The sequence below is a fragment of the Caretta caretta genome, chromosome 2, assembly GCF_965140235.1.
Source record: "Caretta caretta isolate rCarCar2 chromosome 2, rCarCar1.hap1, whole genome shotgun sequence".
In the NCBI taxonomy this organism is placed as follows: domain Eukaryota; kingdom Metazoa; phylum Chordata; order Testudines; family Cheloniidae; genus Caretta; species Caretta caretta.
The window spans coordinates 4,794,105-4,809,443 of NC_134207.1; the positions used below are offsets into that span (position 1 = coordinate 4,794,105).

At 50.1% G+C, this 15,339-nt stretch overlaps 1 protein-coding gene across 3 annotated transcripts in view; it reads left to right on the top strand.

The window, feature by feature from the left end:
* ZC3H3 (zinc finger CCCH-type containing 3) overlaps positions 1-15,339 on the top strand; it is a 349,381-nt gene that overhangs the window by 287,223 nt on the left and 46,819 nt on the right. For all 3 annotated transcript variants that reach the window (XM_048841821.2, XM_048841824.2, XM_075124896.1), the window contains 2 exons: positions 8,567-8,751; positions 15,085-15,287. In XM_048841821.2, the coding sequence (XP_048697778.2) occupies positions 8,567-8,751; positions 15,085-15,287 (388 nt within the window). The remainder of the gene's footprint in view (positions 1-8,566; positions 8,752-15,084; positions 15,288-15,339) is intronic.

Below are 15,339 nucleotides of genomic sequence, written 5' to 3' on the forward strand. Positions count from 1 at the left end.
AGCCATCAGGTTTGCAGCCTTAGGGCTTCTCTAGTTCATGCTTTGGAATATGAGATTTCTTTATGACTGTGTCTGCATGGTTTGCTCACATAGTTACTGCAGCTGCATGTGCAAATGACCAGCTGGATGTCTAATTATTCATTTCCATGCTAGGTTATTGTCTCTGTGTGTGTAATTGCAATAATTGAACAGATTATGCCTGTGCATTTTTGTATGCACATACGTAAAAATGTAGCCCTAATGATATGAAGCACAACTAGGAATGTGCTAAAGAAACAATCTCTTCATGCTGATGAACTGACTAACTATCATCCAGGATCTGATCTTCCGTTTTCATTGAGACAGTTCTGAATACCTAGATGCCTCAGATCTCCTTGATGCTTGTTGGTCTGGATGCAGACCTGAGTACAGAGAAGATGGCACATTGGTCATGAGGTGTAGTTGCTTCGAAAGCAGACCATAGCAGGAATGGATGTGGCTGTTCTTGGGTGGCTCTGTTCCTTCCTAAATGACCGTTCCCAGAGAGTGGTGTTAGGCAATTTTGCCTTATCCTCACCTGAGGTCCCACAAGGCTCCATCCTGTCTCCCTTCCTGTTCAATGGATATATGGAGCCAGTTTGGGGGCTGGTGAGGAGGAATGATCTGCAGTTCCCAGATACGCAGATGAGGCCCATCACTACAGCCTGGTCTCTTCCAACCCAGCCAGTGCTAGCAAATGCCTTGCTCAGAATCAGGGGGATGTTTTGGGGCATGGAGGTCAGTCTGGGAAAGATCCAAGTGATGCTGGGAGCTCAAGGGAAGAATTTTTCTAAGTGTCAATTTAAACACTTCCCCACAAGTCCCCCAGTTGACACGTCCCTTGCAGGGCTGAAAACCCAGCACAATAAGAGCTCTGAGCTAGTGAATTAGAGCTAGAAAATAAAACTGGCTGTACACAGAAAGGCAGGCTGCCCAGTCTCATTTCATTGTCCTAGCTGGAGGCACTGCAAAACCTGGGAGTTTTAATAGTAAAGGGGGGTGTTTGTGATCTAAGGAGGGGAAATTGTTGGTTAGATATGATTGTCCTGGATCTTGCTAATCCGAAACGGCCACTGTATAAATCCATAGTGTGCCCACACCTTGAATACTGTGTCCAGTTCTGATTGCTCCATCGCAGAAAGGAAATAGTGGAACTGGAAAAGGTTCAGAGAAGGGCAACAAAGATGATCAAGGGTATGGACCAGCTTCCATACCAGGAAGACTAAAAAGATTTGGGCTGTTTAGCTTAGAAAAGAGACAACTAAGGGGGATATGATGGAGGTCTATGAAATCATGAACGGTGTGGAGAAAGTAAATAGAGAAGTGTTGTTTACCCTTTCTCACAATGCAGAGTCCTGGAGTGACTCTTTGAGTGCTGTCCTTATGAGTATTCCACTCGTGGGGTACGTATGCACCCAAGTCAGGAGATTTAACAGCTAGTGTCCATTCGCCCACACATGTGCAGTAGATCGCCTCATGCTCTCGAGTCAGGGTATAAACAGCAGTGGGGGTTGACACCCCTTCAGTTCCTTCTGACTGAGTCAGAGCCTAGTGGCCTCTCTCTTTCATCTTTCAGAGACTCTTCAAATAAAGGTGGTAAATAGTTATTTGTTAGCTTAGTATCCTTATAGTTTTTAGTATAGTTTAGTGTTTGTTTTTTTGTTTTTTTTTTTACTTCCCCAGAGTAAGGAATCTTTCCCCGTGGTCTGGGACTATGGCCAGAGTCCTGGACTTCAAAACTACATCTCCTGTCCCAGATCCTTTTCTGTCAAGTGAAGAACATTAACGGTGCCTCTGTTGTCTGGGTGAGACACGTTTCAGTGAAGTACAGCATCTATCGCTTCTCTCTACTGAGAACTCGTGAAGCCCATGAGCTTTGCTTTTGAAAATACTTAATAGAGAAGGCCATGAGGCTGCTCTCCAGTCCAGGCTAGGGAGACCTCTCTGTCTGGTCTCATCCCACAAGTAGTACCCCTCTGAGTGCATGCTTTGGACCAGAGCCTTCAGTGCAGAAGCCCAAAGACTCTTCCTCCAGGGCTTCCCTTGAGAGCATGAGGCACTCATGGGCTGAAGGACAGATCCCTCTAAGAGACCTGCTCCTTACCTGAGTCTATTGAAGGCAGGCGAGCCTGATGCTGAGAACCTAAGGAACAGGTCCTGCAAAAATAAAAAGTAAATTAAAAAAAAACAAAGCAACCCTAGGCTGGAAGGTGAGGGTAAAGTGTGCAGGAGGAAGGATTTGTTAGTTCTTTTGGTGATTTCAGTACTGAAGCATAAATGCCATCACCCACCAGTCCCATCCACAGGTGCAGGTCTGGACTCAGTGACACCAACATGTCCACCCAAAGAACACACCACGACTCGGGGTGTGCTGGTAACATTTGTGCCAACCATTGGAACACCCTCCTGCCCCCAACAGGACGCACGGATAGTTACACAGCACTGGAGGATATTTTCCTCCCCTGCCCGCAGTCTCCCCTCTTCCCTAGCCCAGCCTTCCTAAGGGACACTGCTACACTAGTAGATGATCCTACTTCGGCATCTCAGGGACCATCTCACTTACAACCATCAGACAGGATTGCTTCAGTACCAACAACTCTGCTGTTCCAACGGGAGCAATTTTCAGGTTCAGATGGATCTGACTAGTCGATCCCTCCTTCATACCCCCTGAAGAGAGCCAAGTCCAGACGGGCGATCCAGGACTCATGGTCATTACCCTCATGGACATGACCTCCCTGGGGACCAATGGTTCTCCATTCCATGGAGTCCTCCTCAAATGGTTGGCCCCTCTTTCTGGCCCTTTTGGGGGCCATGGGATCCCTATACCAGATGTCCAGGACCCACTCAGTAATCTTTACCACTCCTCTCCTATGCATCAACAACTGGTTCCGTCAGTGTATGAGGAGGAGGATGTCAAACTGGAACCGCAGGTACTGATGGTTCTGACAGGAATCTCCTCTTCTCCAGATGATGCTGTCTCTCTTTCCCTATCCCCACCAAACAACCGTAGACAGCATCAGGACTTATTACAGAGTTGCTGGTGGTCTCCAGATATCTCTGGAAGAAGTCCCAGACCCACAGCGCCAACTGCTGGACATTCTGCAGCCTCGGAGCCCAGGTAAGGTGGCTGTCCCAGTCAACGAGGCCCTATTGGAACAGTGAGCTTAGTGTGGTGCACCCCAGCATCCTGTGCCCCTACACCTACAAAGGCTGAGCGGCTCTGTGAAATGTCATTGCAGCAAAGGGGGCTGAATTTCTGTTCTCCCACTCTGCTCCCAACTCCTTGGTGGCACAGGCTGCTACGGAATGTAAGAGGTCTCAATACCTAAGGATCACCTCACCAGACAAGGGGTCCCAGAAACTGGACCTCTGGGAGAGAGAAGTTTTCTCCTCTGCGGGCTTGTAATTCCCCCTCGCCAATTACCAGGCCCTTCTCTCCAAATATGACTTTAATAACTACTGTAGGCTGACGGCCTGTTAAGACAAACTTTTTTCTCTGATGATGGAACCCACTTCCTCTCCCTCTTAAAGGAGGGCAAGCTAGTGATGAAAACAGCTCTTCAGGCTGCAGTTGATACAGCAGATACAGCATCCAGGAACTTGGCCACTGGTATTGTTATGAGAAGGATTAATGGTTGCAATCCTCAGGCTTCCCCAGAGAGGTACAGAACATTATTCCAGATCTTCCCTTTGACAAGTCCAACCTCTTTAACAAGAAGACTGATGACTCTCTCCACTCATTAAAGGACTCAGGGTCTGCCCTCTGCTCCCTGGGCCCCAAGGAGGATGCATAAGAGACAGACCTATAAACCAAGACCACCACCACCACCTCCTCCTTCTCCTCATGCATCCTTCTACCAGCGTCCTGCTGAGCCTCCTCATAAGCAACAGAGGCTCAGAGGCCTCATGTTTTGGCCCCTCTACCACCACGACTGCAACCCATTTCCAGCCTGCTGCTAGGGGCCACTTTTGATGTTTTAGTTGAGTCCTGCTTACCCTCTCTGTGCCTATCACTCCAAGGTCAAATGGCAGTGTGTACTTAGGTGAGAGCCTTTGCCAGCCTTCATCTGTGTTGCCTGCAGGCCTGGCTCAATTCAGTCTACCCACTCCACAAACACCACATCAATTCCAAGGTGACCATTCCCACCAGGATCATTGTCTCCTTGGCTTGGTGGTCCCCTGACAAGGTACAAGTGGGAGTTCCCTTCTCCACTCCACTCCCAGTGCCACCATGGTAACAGAGGTGTCCCTTCTGGGGTGGAGTGCCTACCTCAACAGTCATACTGCACAGGGCACGTGGACCACGTAGGAGGCAGGCTACATATCGACATCCTGGAGCTGCAGGCAATCCCCTTCGCATGCAAGGCCTTCCTCCCACTCCTTGTCTCCCTTCACATCCAAGTGATGTCAGACAGTATCACTGCCATGGTCTACACAAACAAACAGGGAGGAGCGAGATCTCCTTTGTCTGGAGGCAGCCGGGCTTTGAAACTGGTGCATTGGGCCCATCACCACCATCCAGGCAGCATACAGCGTGGTTATTCACAGCTACTTAGCAGGTGACCTCAGCCGCCACTTCTCAGCAGACCATGAGTGGGAAATCCATGACTCCATTTGACTGACATCTTCACGCGGTGGGGCACACCTCTGTGGGACCGCCTTGCATCGCAAACGAACAAAAACCTCCCACTATGTTCCAGGGAAGCCATAGGCCACAACTCCCAAGGCAGTACTCTCCTACTCTCATGGACAAGCGGTTTCGGATATGCCTTTCCTCCCATCCCCCGGCTCCCACAGGTGCTGAGAAAGACATGTCATGACCGGGCCTGTGTCATGCTTCAAGCTCCTTGTTGGCCCAGGTAGTTTGGGTTCCCAGAGCTTCTGTCAGTGTCAGCCCACCCTCCAGTCAGGATCCACCCCTTCCCAGATCTCCTCACAAAGGACAGGGGCAGGGGCAAACACCCCAGTCAGAGCTCTCGTGCCCTGGTGTTTGGTGGGCATTGGAAGTAGATTGCTCTTGTTCTCCTCTGTCCAGGCTATACTTACCCAGAGTAGGAAAGAATTGACCAGAACCTGTTGTTCGGCTAAATGAAAATGCTTCTCCACCTGAATATAGCACAGTCAGCCTCAGTCAGTCCCTCAAGCATCCTGATTGTTTTAGATTACCTCCTGTCTCTAAACAAGTCTAGTCTCTCAATCAGCTTGTTATGAGTCCGCCTCATAGCCACTCATGCCTTCCTCCCTCCAGTAGACAGGCACTGTCTTCACGCACCCAACTATGCTCAGTTCATGAATGACCTCACCAAGGCCTTGCTGCCAGGTGTTAAACCCACACTACTATGGGATCTTCATCTTGTGCTGTGAAAACTTACTACGCCTCCGTTTGAACCCTTAGTCACATGTTCCACATCCCACCTATCCATAAAGGTGGCACTTCTAGTGGCCATCACTTCAGCTAGGAGGGTCAGCAAACTGGGAGCCATCAGAGCAGCCCTTCCTTTCACATTATTTCACAAGGACAAAAGTATCCCTTTGCCATCACCCTAAATTTCTACCCAAGGTTGTGTCCAGATTCCCCCTTAACCAGTGTATTTAGTTACTTGTCATTTTCCCCAATCCCCACGCTTCTCCCAAAGAGAAGGGACTTCACTCTCTCGACATCAGGAGTGCACCAGCCTTTTACCTGTAAAGAACCAAACCCATCAGAAGCTCTTCTTCGTTGCTGAAAGATCCCGTGGCCAAGCTGTCTTCTCTCAAAGAATTTGTATGTGTTTTTCAGGCTCTATTATCAAGTGCTACAGGCTAGCTCACATCCTGCTTCCTGGTGGTATAACAGCCCACTCCACAAGAGCACAGGCCGCCAGGGTAGCCTGCCTGCACGAAATCCTGCTGCAGGACATATGCAGCGCAGCCACCGGGGGCTCCATACACGTTTGCTAGACACTATGCACTGGTCCAGGTCTCTGCTACGGATGCAATGGTGGGAACTGCAATTGCAAGCATCTTTGCTGCCAGCCTCCTGGCACCCACTTCCAGTCTGAGTACTGCTTGCCAATCATCCACGTGTGGAATACGCTTAGGGACTAGCACTTGAAGAAGAAATGGAGGTTACCGCGGTCCCTGTCTGTACTCCACTACCTGCTGCTCTCCACTACCTTTTGGATCTGGTTGGATTTGCAGTAAGAAGAGGAACTGAGAGGTTGTCGACCTGCACTGCCTCTTATACCCTTGCTTGGGATCACGAGATGTACTGTGCACGTGCAGGCCACTGGATGCTGCTTGTTTAAAATCTCCGGACTCGGCATGTGGCACGTATGTTTACCCCATGTGTGCAATACAGTTAGGAACCACACATCTCAAAGAACTTCTAGTTACGGTAAGTAACCTCCAGTCACCTGGTGAAATTAACAGGCACCAAAGCAGCAGATATAATACAAACAAGAGGAAATACTTTTTCACACAACACACAATTAACCTGTGGAACTCATTGCCAAGGGATGTTGTAATGGCCAAAAGTGTAACTGCGTTCCAAAAATAATTAGCTAAGCTCATAGCGGAGAAGTCCATCAATGGCTATTAGCCAAGATGGTCAGGGAGGTAACCCCATGCTCTGGGGTGACCCTAAAACTCGGACTGCCAGCGGGGAAAGACAGGAGTGGATCGCTCCAAATTACCCTGTTGTGTATTCTCCCCTTGAAGCTCTGGCATTGGCCACTGTCAGAGGGAGGATACTGGGCAAGATTGGTCTGACCCAGTGTGGCCGTTCTTATATGAAACACATGGACTGCATCTCTATTCCTGCAAACGCTGGAGATAGTTCATGTTGTCCATGGGGCTTAGCCAGGCTCCTTGCACCAGATTCTCTGCCTCCGGTGGCACAGAAAGCGCCACTACTCAGCACTCCCCACCTTATCCACTACCATCCCTGCTTGTAAAGCATATTTGGGGCAGCAGTGAGCCAAACCTCCCTCTCCACACCCCTAGAGGATTAATATCTGGAGTTCTGCTCCCGGAATGAGACTAGCCTCTCAGGAGCTGCAGAAAATCTGCCATGGAAATCAGTCAGCTCCAGGAAACCCAGTGTGCCTTCTCTTCTGGACAGCCTAGATTCGGCCTGAGACTTTCCACTTTTAGCATCTCAGCTCTAAATGGGGCCACAAACCCAGCTTTGTTCAACTTCCTGCTTGATTTTCTGATGGTATCAAGGTTCCCTACAGCAACATGTCTATCCAGGCCCTCATTTCGGACTGTATTCCTGATCTTTGATCTACCCACATTGCCTCAACCTCTCACTGCCCATCCCTTTGAACTATTCCCTGTATTTTCTTCTCCGTAAAGACGGGCTTCCAGGCCACAGTCTCCTTGGCCAGAAGTCTCTGAAATCGTTGCTCTTAGAAGGCTCAAGCCTTCCTGCATGGACAAGATGCATATTCCCAAGGAATCCCTCAGCAGGTTAACTCTTCAGTACCTTCCAGTAAATCACTCTGCCTTCGTTTCCCCCAGAGCTTCAGCACCCAAATGAAAAGGGGTTGTATGAGCTAGATGTGAGAAGAACTGTTAAGATTCATCCTAGTAGAACTGTCCAGTAACTCATCTTCTTTATTTGTTTTCTTTCACTCCCAAATGGCTGCGCTTGAAAGCACCTGAAATGTCAGTAGCAAGAAGGATCAAGTGCTGCATCTCTAAAGCCTCTGTAGCTACAGACACTGATTTCATTACACAGTGCTTCTCAACCGTTGCTATTCTGGAACCCTTTTTTCTGTTTTTTGAGTCCCCCCCCCACCTTGCCTCCGGACTACCTCTGAAACCCACCTTCCATCTAGCTTGGATTCCCCTCCCATTTAGCAGTGTAGAAAGGGGCAGGCGAGGCAGTTTTGACACCCTCCCCGCCCCCCGCAGTGAGGACCCTCCATAACAGATCAAAACCTTGCCAGCAGCCTTCTTTGGCGGGAAGGCGCTCCAGGCAACGGTCCCAAACTAGGTGAATTTTAAGGAGGGGGAACACTTACTCTTTCCTGCTGATTACTCCTTCCCTGGTCACTTTTCCTCGCTGCTTCCTGAATCCCAGATGTCCAGCTGAGAGGAGAGGTGATGATCCCAGGATGGAAAATTTGTCATTAATTTCCTTTCTGGGACTGACATCTTCCCCAGCTCACCCAACCCAAGTTAACTTCTTTGGGTCCCTCTATAATAGCCTCTTCCTGGGGAAAGCCTGATGGCCAAGAGTTTACAATTAGGTACGGATAAAGTTAAGGATTTCAATGACTAGGCATTTGGAACCCAGTGGACAAGTCTGAGCTGCCCACCAGATTTGCAGGAAAAGAGGGACAGCGCTATGTCTTGGCCTGAAGAAAGGAAATCATCAGGTAACTCATGTTCCATTTTCTTTAGTGATCTGTTGGTGCCACCTGAAGGAAACAGCCTTTATTAATTAGCATTCCTTGCAGATAGATTGCAGAGCGAGTAGTGGCATTATGTTTGTTCACATCTCTGTATGTAGCTGCAGTGCCAGGATGTTTTTCACAGATTTGTGTAATTTTCTTTTCAGTGCAAGAAGAAACACACACTGGTGTGCCCAGACTTTTCCAAGACCGGCATCTGTCCGAAGGGCGCCCAGTGCAAACTCCAGCATCCCCAGAGAAAGCATCACCCCAGACAGCCCAGCACCGCAGGTGACTCCAGCCAGAGCAGGTCATCACCGAAGTGGAGGAGGCTGGGAGAGGAGGCAGTGAGGTAAGGGGAGTTAAAACACTCCTATTCTTTCTTTTGCATAAATCCCTTTCGTCTGTGGTTCGTAGAGGAACAATCAGGGCTCCTCTTCATCTGCACATGGTGTGATGCATTTACTCTGTAGTTTCAGGAATCTGGCTGTATCCTGTTTCTTTGGGGGTTTTTTGGCTAAGCTAATTTCCTGAATGTCGTCAATTCAGATTTGCTCTGGTGCCTGAAATTCAAGCTGCGACTTTTGAGTTCTGACCATCACAGCCCAAACGTCAGGACACCCCTAGCCATTTTGTCAAAGGTACCACAAGACTTCAGAGACTACCGCTTGCTCTTTAACTCTGCAGGGCTGAGAGCAAAAAGCTTTGTTGGAGGTGCTGGGCTAGTGACTGTATGTCTAACAGGGCTGAAAGTGCTTTATACAAGGTGTGTAACAGATTGGGGCTGCTGCTATGGCAACCTCGACAGATCCTCTCAGCCAAGTCCAGTCAGTGCTTGGGCGGGAGACATCCAGGAAAGCTGCCCAGGAAACAGCTGCTGATTAGTAGCTCTGAGTTAGCACTGACCCCAACAGGCAGTGTGCTACTAGAGTTACTGTCTTTCAGGAGAGAGGTAAAACTGGCCCCCAACCACCTGTAGTTAGGAAACACCTGACCAGGGTTCGGGAATATTGGCTCTGATGTCCTGGCTAATTATTTTCTGTCCACCTGTACTCTTGGAGCTCCAAGTGGAGGCTGTATTCTTTGCTTTCCTGTCCTCAATACGTAGCACCCCTGTGAGCTGTTACTGGCTCCCTCCCTGGAGTGGGGCTTTGTTTCATCAATGGGTGAAGTGCTCCCTGTGTGTCTGTAGTTTATGTTCTGCAGTTTGGGCACATTGGCATCTTCGCCTGGAAGGTGCTTGAGAAATGTTTCGGCCCTGAGCAGAGGTGGCGAGTCTTGCCAAGCTATCCAGTACTTTCTTCATGTGTATCAGAGTCTCTGGGCTCCTGAAGTTCAAAACTGTCCCTGGTTTAGGACCCAAGCCAAGTTTGCACAGAGTTGTGCGGAAGTGGAAGGCCTGTGTGTTAACTCAATGCCCCCACCATGCCACCCCTTTTACCACACACCCATTGCAGCCCACTTCTTCCTGAAAGGCAGGGTGACCAGCTCAGCTTCACTTTCCTCTTGTCACCAGTGTGTCCGATGCATGTGGGTGTCCAGAAGTCCCTGCTCCTGCCGCGAAGGTGTCAAACACCAACTCTGTGCTGACGGCATCTCCCCACTGTCAAGCAAGTTCATGCAGCAGGACAGCTGTGCCCTCTGAATCCGGGTCCGGTGCACTCTCACGTCTGGGCTCATTTCCACAAGTGTTCGGACAGCGTCTATTCTGCAGGCCCTTCTCTCCCTGTGGGAAATCTCACGCTGTCAGACCAAACCCGCTGCCACCTTTATTGTTAGGGATGAAGGAAAATGAGCTCTACAGCCTGCTCCCCGTCCCTCGGACATGTCAGTCCTGTCGCAGAGCTGTCCGAGTTTGGCAGCGTTGGCAGTCCCCGCTCCAGAGCATTGCAGCGGGTCATTGTAGGTCAGGGCTGAAATGCAGCGGCAGGGCTGTGTGGGCTGGAGCCATGCATCCTCTGGCTCTCTCCGGTGCTTGTAGTTCTCTGGTTTCAAATGCACGTAAATCACTCCGTGCTAAATAAATAAATAAATAGCGTCACCCACACCCTGGGTCTGGATCAAAGCACTTGCCAAAAGAAGAGCAGTTTCCACTCTCTGATCTGGAGTGGGGATGAGTTGCTGTGTCCCTGCTGGAGCTTGTCAGATAGCTCCATAGTCTACAAGTGGGGCTATGGAGCGACAGGAACCACCCCATCCCCTGCCATGGGGGCCGAAGGTTGGTGGAATCTCAGGCCTTTCTTTGGTTCTCACCACATTAGTACTAGAGCACCTCCCCAAAATTAATGGATTTATTGACTTCCTCCTGGGAGGCAAGGAAATATTATCCAGATGGCGAAACTGAGGCACAGAAAGGGGAAGTGACTTCCACAGATTTCCTGCATGACCTTGGGTAAGAGATGGGAACTGACCTGAGAACTCCCAATTCTCATAACTACAAGATTATCCTTCCTCTCCGAGGCTTGTTTGGCACTTCTGCCTGCTTGGGAAGTGGTAGGACTGAGACTCGAACCCAGCTTTCCTGTGTACCAGTGCAGAACATGAGTGTTAGATCCTGATCACTCCACACTCTAAGTTAAGGCAAGGAAAAGACAACAATCAGAGATCTGGGGCAACTGCCTGCCTCCCTTCTACCCATGCAGAGGCAGCCATTAGGGGAGGCCGAGGTGGAGAAGGACGTGGAAATATAATAGGTGTGCAGAATGTCTTTGCTGTTCTGCTTGGTACTTTGTTAATCACATCAGCAACTATCAGCATAAAATGACTATCTGATTCTTGTTGAGGTCATTGTCCTATGTGCCCTTGGGGGGGTCTATTGATTATTCAATTTTAATAATGCTGTGTGGCTGCAAGCTACCTAACTGGGCAATCCACCAAGCCTGGCATCCAGAGGTTTCTCTAGTGTTGTTAACTCCCTGAATTGTAATAGAGAGGAGAATTATTAACACTTTGTCAGCCAGGGACTGGGCAATCGGTACAATGCTGAACACCTCCACCCCAATGCAGGAGCTCCAGAATCAGCCAGGAAGCTGGCCTGGTTTTTGAATTACTCAGGTGCAGGGAGTTGGCTGGCTGGTAGGCAGGCATGGTGGCTAAAGCACTTGCGTTTCCTTGCAGGGGAAAAGGTTTGTGTTGAGATTGAGGACATCCAAGTTTGGGGGGGTCTTGTCTCTGTACCATCATTGGGTATGAATCCACATCACAATACCCATCCCACTGTTATGCACAGGTTAGCAGCCTCCACTCAGAAGATTGTTCCAATGTGAAGAATGAGCTTCTTACCTCTGTGGGAAATGGTCTTGTCGGACCAGAACTGAGGTCAGCTATAGGCCAGCCTGAGGAAGCTTATATGGGCCTAGGGTGCAAGGGACAATATTGTTTCTTTGCATTCCTCCTCCAATCCATCTGTATCCATCTCTGGTCTCATGCGTAGACTGTAAGCTCTTTGGGGCAGGGCCAGTCTTTCTATTCTGTCTGCACAGTGCCTGGCACAGTGGGCTCCTAGGCGCTGTGGTAATACAAATAATAAGAGACAGAGGATTATCAGCAGTGGGACCACAGCAGTGGAATACTTTCCCAGAGGAGACTAGATGGAGCCTGTCCCTGATCATGTTCAGGGCTAAGTGCAGGAGCTGCCTCTCTTCCAGAGGCAATGGCATCTTCCTAGGACTGACCCTCACTTAGGGACCTGGGACAGGAAAGTAGAGGGCAGGGCGAGAAACAAACATAAGAAACAAATCATGCCAGGAACAAAGGAGGCTATGAGAATATTGCTATTAAGGCAAACTCAGCACTGATTAATTGCGGCGAGGTGATTATATAAACGCCAACCAGACCCCGGTCTTCAGTGGGCAGGATCGAACCGGGGACCTCTGGAGCTTAGTGCATGAGCCTCTCCAGCATGACTTAAAAGCTAACTGGCTGTTAGCTCAGGGTGTACAGCAGACTCATTTTATCTCTCTCTCTCTCTCTCTGATCTCTGTGCCACTAGATGGGACAGAACACCACACCCAGGAGGTGTGTGGGTTACACTTAGATACCACAATATCTACACAACGTGTTACGGCTTCCTAGCTGCATGTGCCCAGGATGGGGCAAAGGGAAGACTGGTTCAGTCAGGCTGCATACGGGCAGACATGTGTCTGGCTCATATAAGAACGACCATACTGGGTCACACCAAAGGTCCAGCTAGCCCAGTATCCTGTCTTCCCACAGTGGCCGGTGCCAGATTCTTCAGAGGGAATGAACAGATCAGGCCAGTTTATCAAGTGATCCATCCCCTGTCATCCAGTCCCAGCTTCTGGCAATCAGATGTTTAAGGACACCCTGAACATGGGGTTGCGTCCCTGACCATCTTGGCCAATAGCCATTGATGAATCTAACTTCCCTGAACTTATCTAGTTCTTTTTTGAACCCAGTTATACTTTTGGCCTCCCCATGTCATCGTTTCAGCCATGGGATGGCCTTACTCATTCTCCTGGTGTTTCTGGGAAGGTGCCGACACAAGTCCTGGGTGCAAAGCTTGGCAAAGTCAAAGTCCTAGCCCAGCCATTGCCAGGCAAGTGATCAGAGAGGGTTGTTCTTGCCTGTAGTGTTTGCTGTGAAATCTAGGGAGCGATTCCAGAAACAGCTGTTGGCGGTGGCTTTTTGTCAATTAAGGTAGCGCTGGTGAAGATGTCAACCCAGGGTGCTTACTCTTCAAACAGAAGGGGCAGCAGCCGTGTAGGCTTGTCTGTGTAGCTGTCTGGGGAGCCCAGCTTCTAGTGGGGACAGGGCAGTGCTCAGACTCAGTCATGCCTTAGCCTCTTGGCTAGCGCTGCCTACAATGGTGTCCTTCAATACCCAAAATGAATGGTGTCTTCTGTGTTAGGAATATCTGTCTCCACAGGCCGCTACTGAGTCTGCGATTGCACCCAGGGCTTAGGGATAAAGGACTCGACCCTGGGGCTGCTTAGCCCTGCATAAACAGTCATTTTAAGGGCAGAGCTAATAGACCTGACTAGAATAGAAGGGGGCAGGGTGGTACAACACTAATTCCAGCTGCAGCCCTCTTGGCAGGACTTGCTTGATCCATCACTGTCAGCAGCCTGTCGTCTGGGCCCATCAGTCCTGTGGCTCCCAGCACTTCCTGGCTCCATCTCTGTTCGTATTTTTCTGTTGCCGTTTGCGTCACTCCTCTGGAATGTTTTGTTAACAACCTCCAGTAGGTACCTGAGAGCCGGCAGTGCAGTCCCTCCATGCGGAGGGGTGCTCAGCCGGGGAGAATCTTCCTACGCACAAACCCCACGACGTAGCTAAGCCGGGAGAGAGAGAAACGGGGATCAGCCCAGCACGCAGAGCCTGGGCAGGGAACCCTGCCTCCCTCCTCCTGTCCCTCCTGCACTGGGTGTGTGGCTCTCCCCACATCGGCATCCTGTGCCGAGGCAGTGAGGCCTCCTCTGTAGCGGTTCCTGGCCACGAGTCACTGACTAGTCTGCCGTGGAAGTGATGGAAGCTCATTGCTTATGGACGCTGACGCTAGATGGGGGAAACCACTAGGAAGCAGACCATATGACACAACCCTGTGCTGAGTCCTGGGGAAGGGACTAGATGTATTTGGTGGTTTGCCCTCTGTCATTCCAAGAGCCAGGATTCAGCAATCTCTGTTCTGTTCTCTACAGGTTTTTATGCCACGCTCATTTCTCCCCTCCCTCCCCCCAAATCAGTCCTAGTCACCTGGCTGGAGACGGGCAGAGCTGAAAGCACCAGCACTCTCTGTATCCGGCCCCGAGACACATCACCGCAGTACAAGGCCCTTCCTTGTATGGTAGCACCGGGGAGTGAATGTGCAGAGGGCTCTGCGAAGCTATCTAGGGTGACACAGTAAGCTTGGAATGATGTCCAGCTCCCAGCCCCTGGACAAGTGAGGTGTAAAATATTTCCTTGCTCCTTTTAGGTGGGAATGCGAAATGCAGAGCTGGCCAGCGGGGAGGAGAGCTATGCATGGCTCTTTCCATCCCCTTTTCCTGGAAAGGCCAGCAGCAGCCTCTTCCCGAGAGAGAGAAGATGCCGGGTTCAGAGAAGCTTTAAACTACTCCAGCTTTCTCCCCCGCCCTTTATTAGCACCCTCAGTGTAGATGTCAAGCTAGATAAAATGTCCCATTAGCCATCTGTGCACTGAGCAGTGAATCAAGAACACTGACACAGCCAGACCTGTCCCTTACCTGGCTCACCCCCAGGCCTCATGCTCCAGCCCTGCTACCTTAGATCCGCTCCCCACTCCCTTCTTGTTTGGCTCAGATCTGTGACCCAAACTAACGGAGGTGATCCTGGCCACAAGCTCAGCAGCACATATCCAAAGGGCGGAAACTTCCTTCAGGGGAGAATGGGGATTTTCTGGGATGTAAATAGGAGTAAGGGGATCTGGCCAGCCAAAGAGAAACTAGCAGTGGGATGGATCAGGCTGTGGGATCATCCTCCAGGTGAAGGGGCGGGCATGGCATCACTCAGGTCATTTCAAACTGGAGAAGGCAAAACCTTTGGAAGTAGACCATCGGGAACAATCCTTGCCTGGTAGCTAGAAGAGCTAATGAGTCTCTTCATCTCTGTCGTCTGAGTCTTACCTCGCTAGAACCTATTTTAATGTTCTTGCTGATTCACATGGGATTTGCTGTTGTTTTCATACTTATATGGATGTGTTTTTTAGGAGGGATGCAGCCCACCTCCAGGATGATGGGGAGATTCCTGGACCCTCCAGCGCAGAGCAGGGTGTAAAGTTTCGGAGTGACACAGACACCCCAGCATGCAGCAGACTTCAGAAGCTCCCATCTTTCATCTCTCTCCAGTCACCTACCTCTCCGAGAGGGGTGACACACACCGCAGACAGAGACAAGACAGGGGAGGATACAGGTACAAGGCTGCTGTTCTGTGTTGCATTCTCACAAGCTGTGGGGCTCCCTGA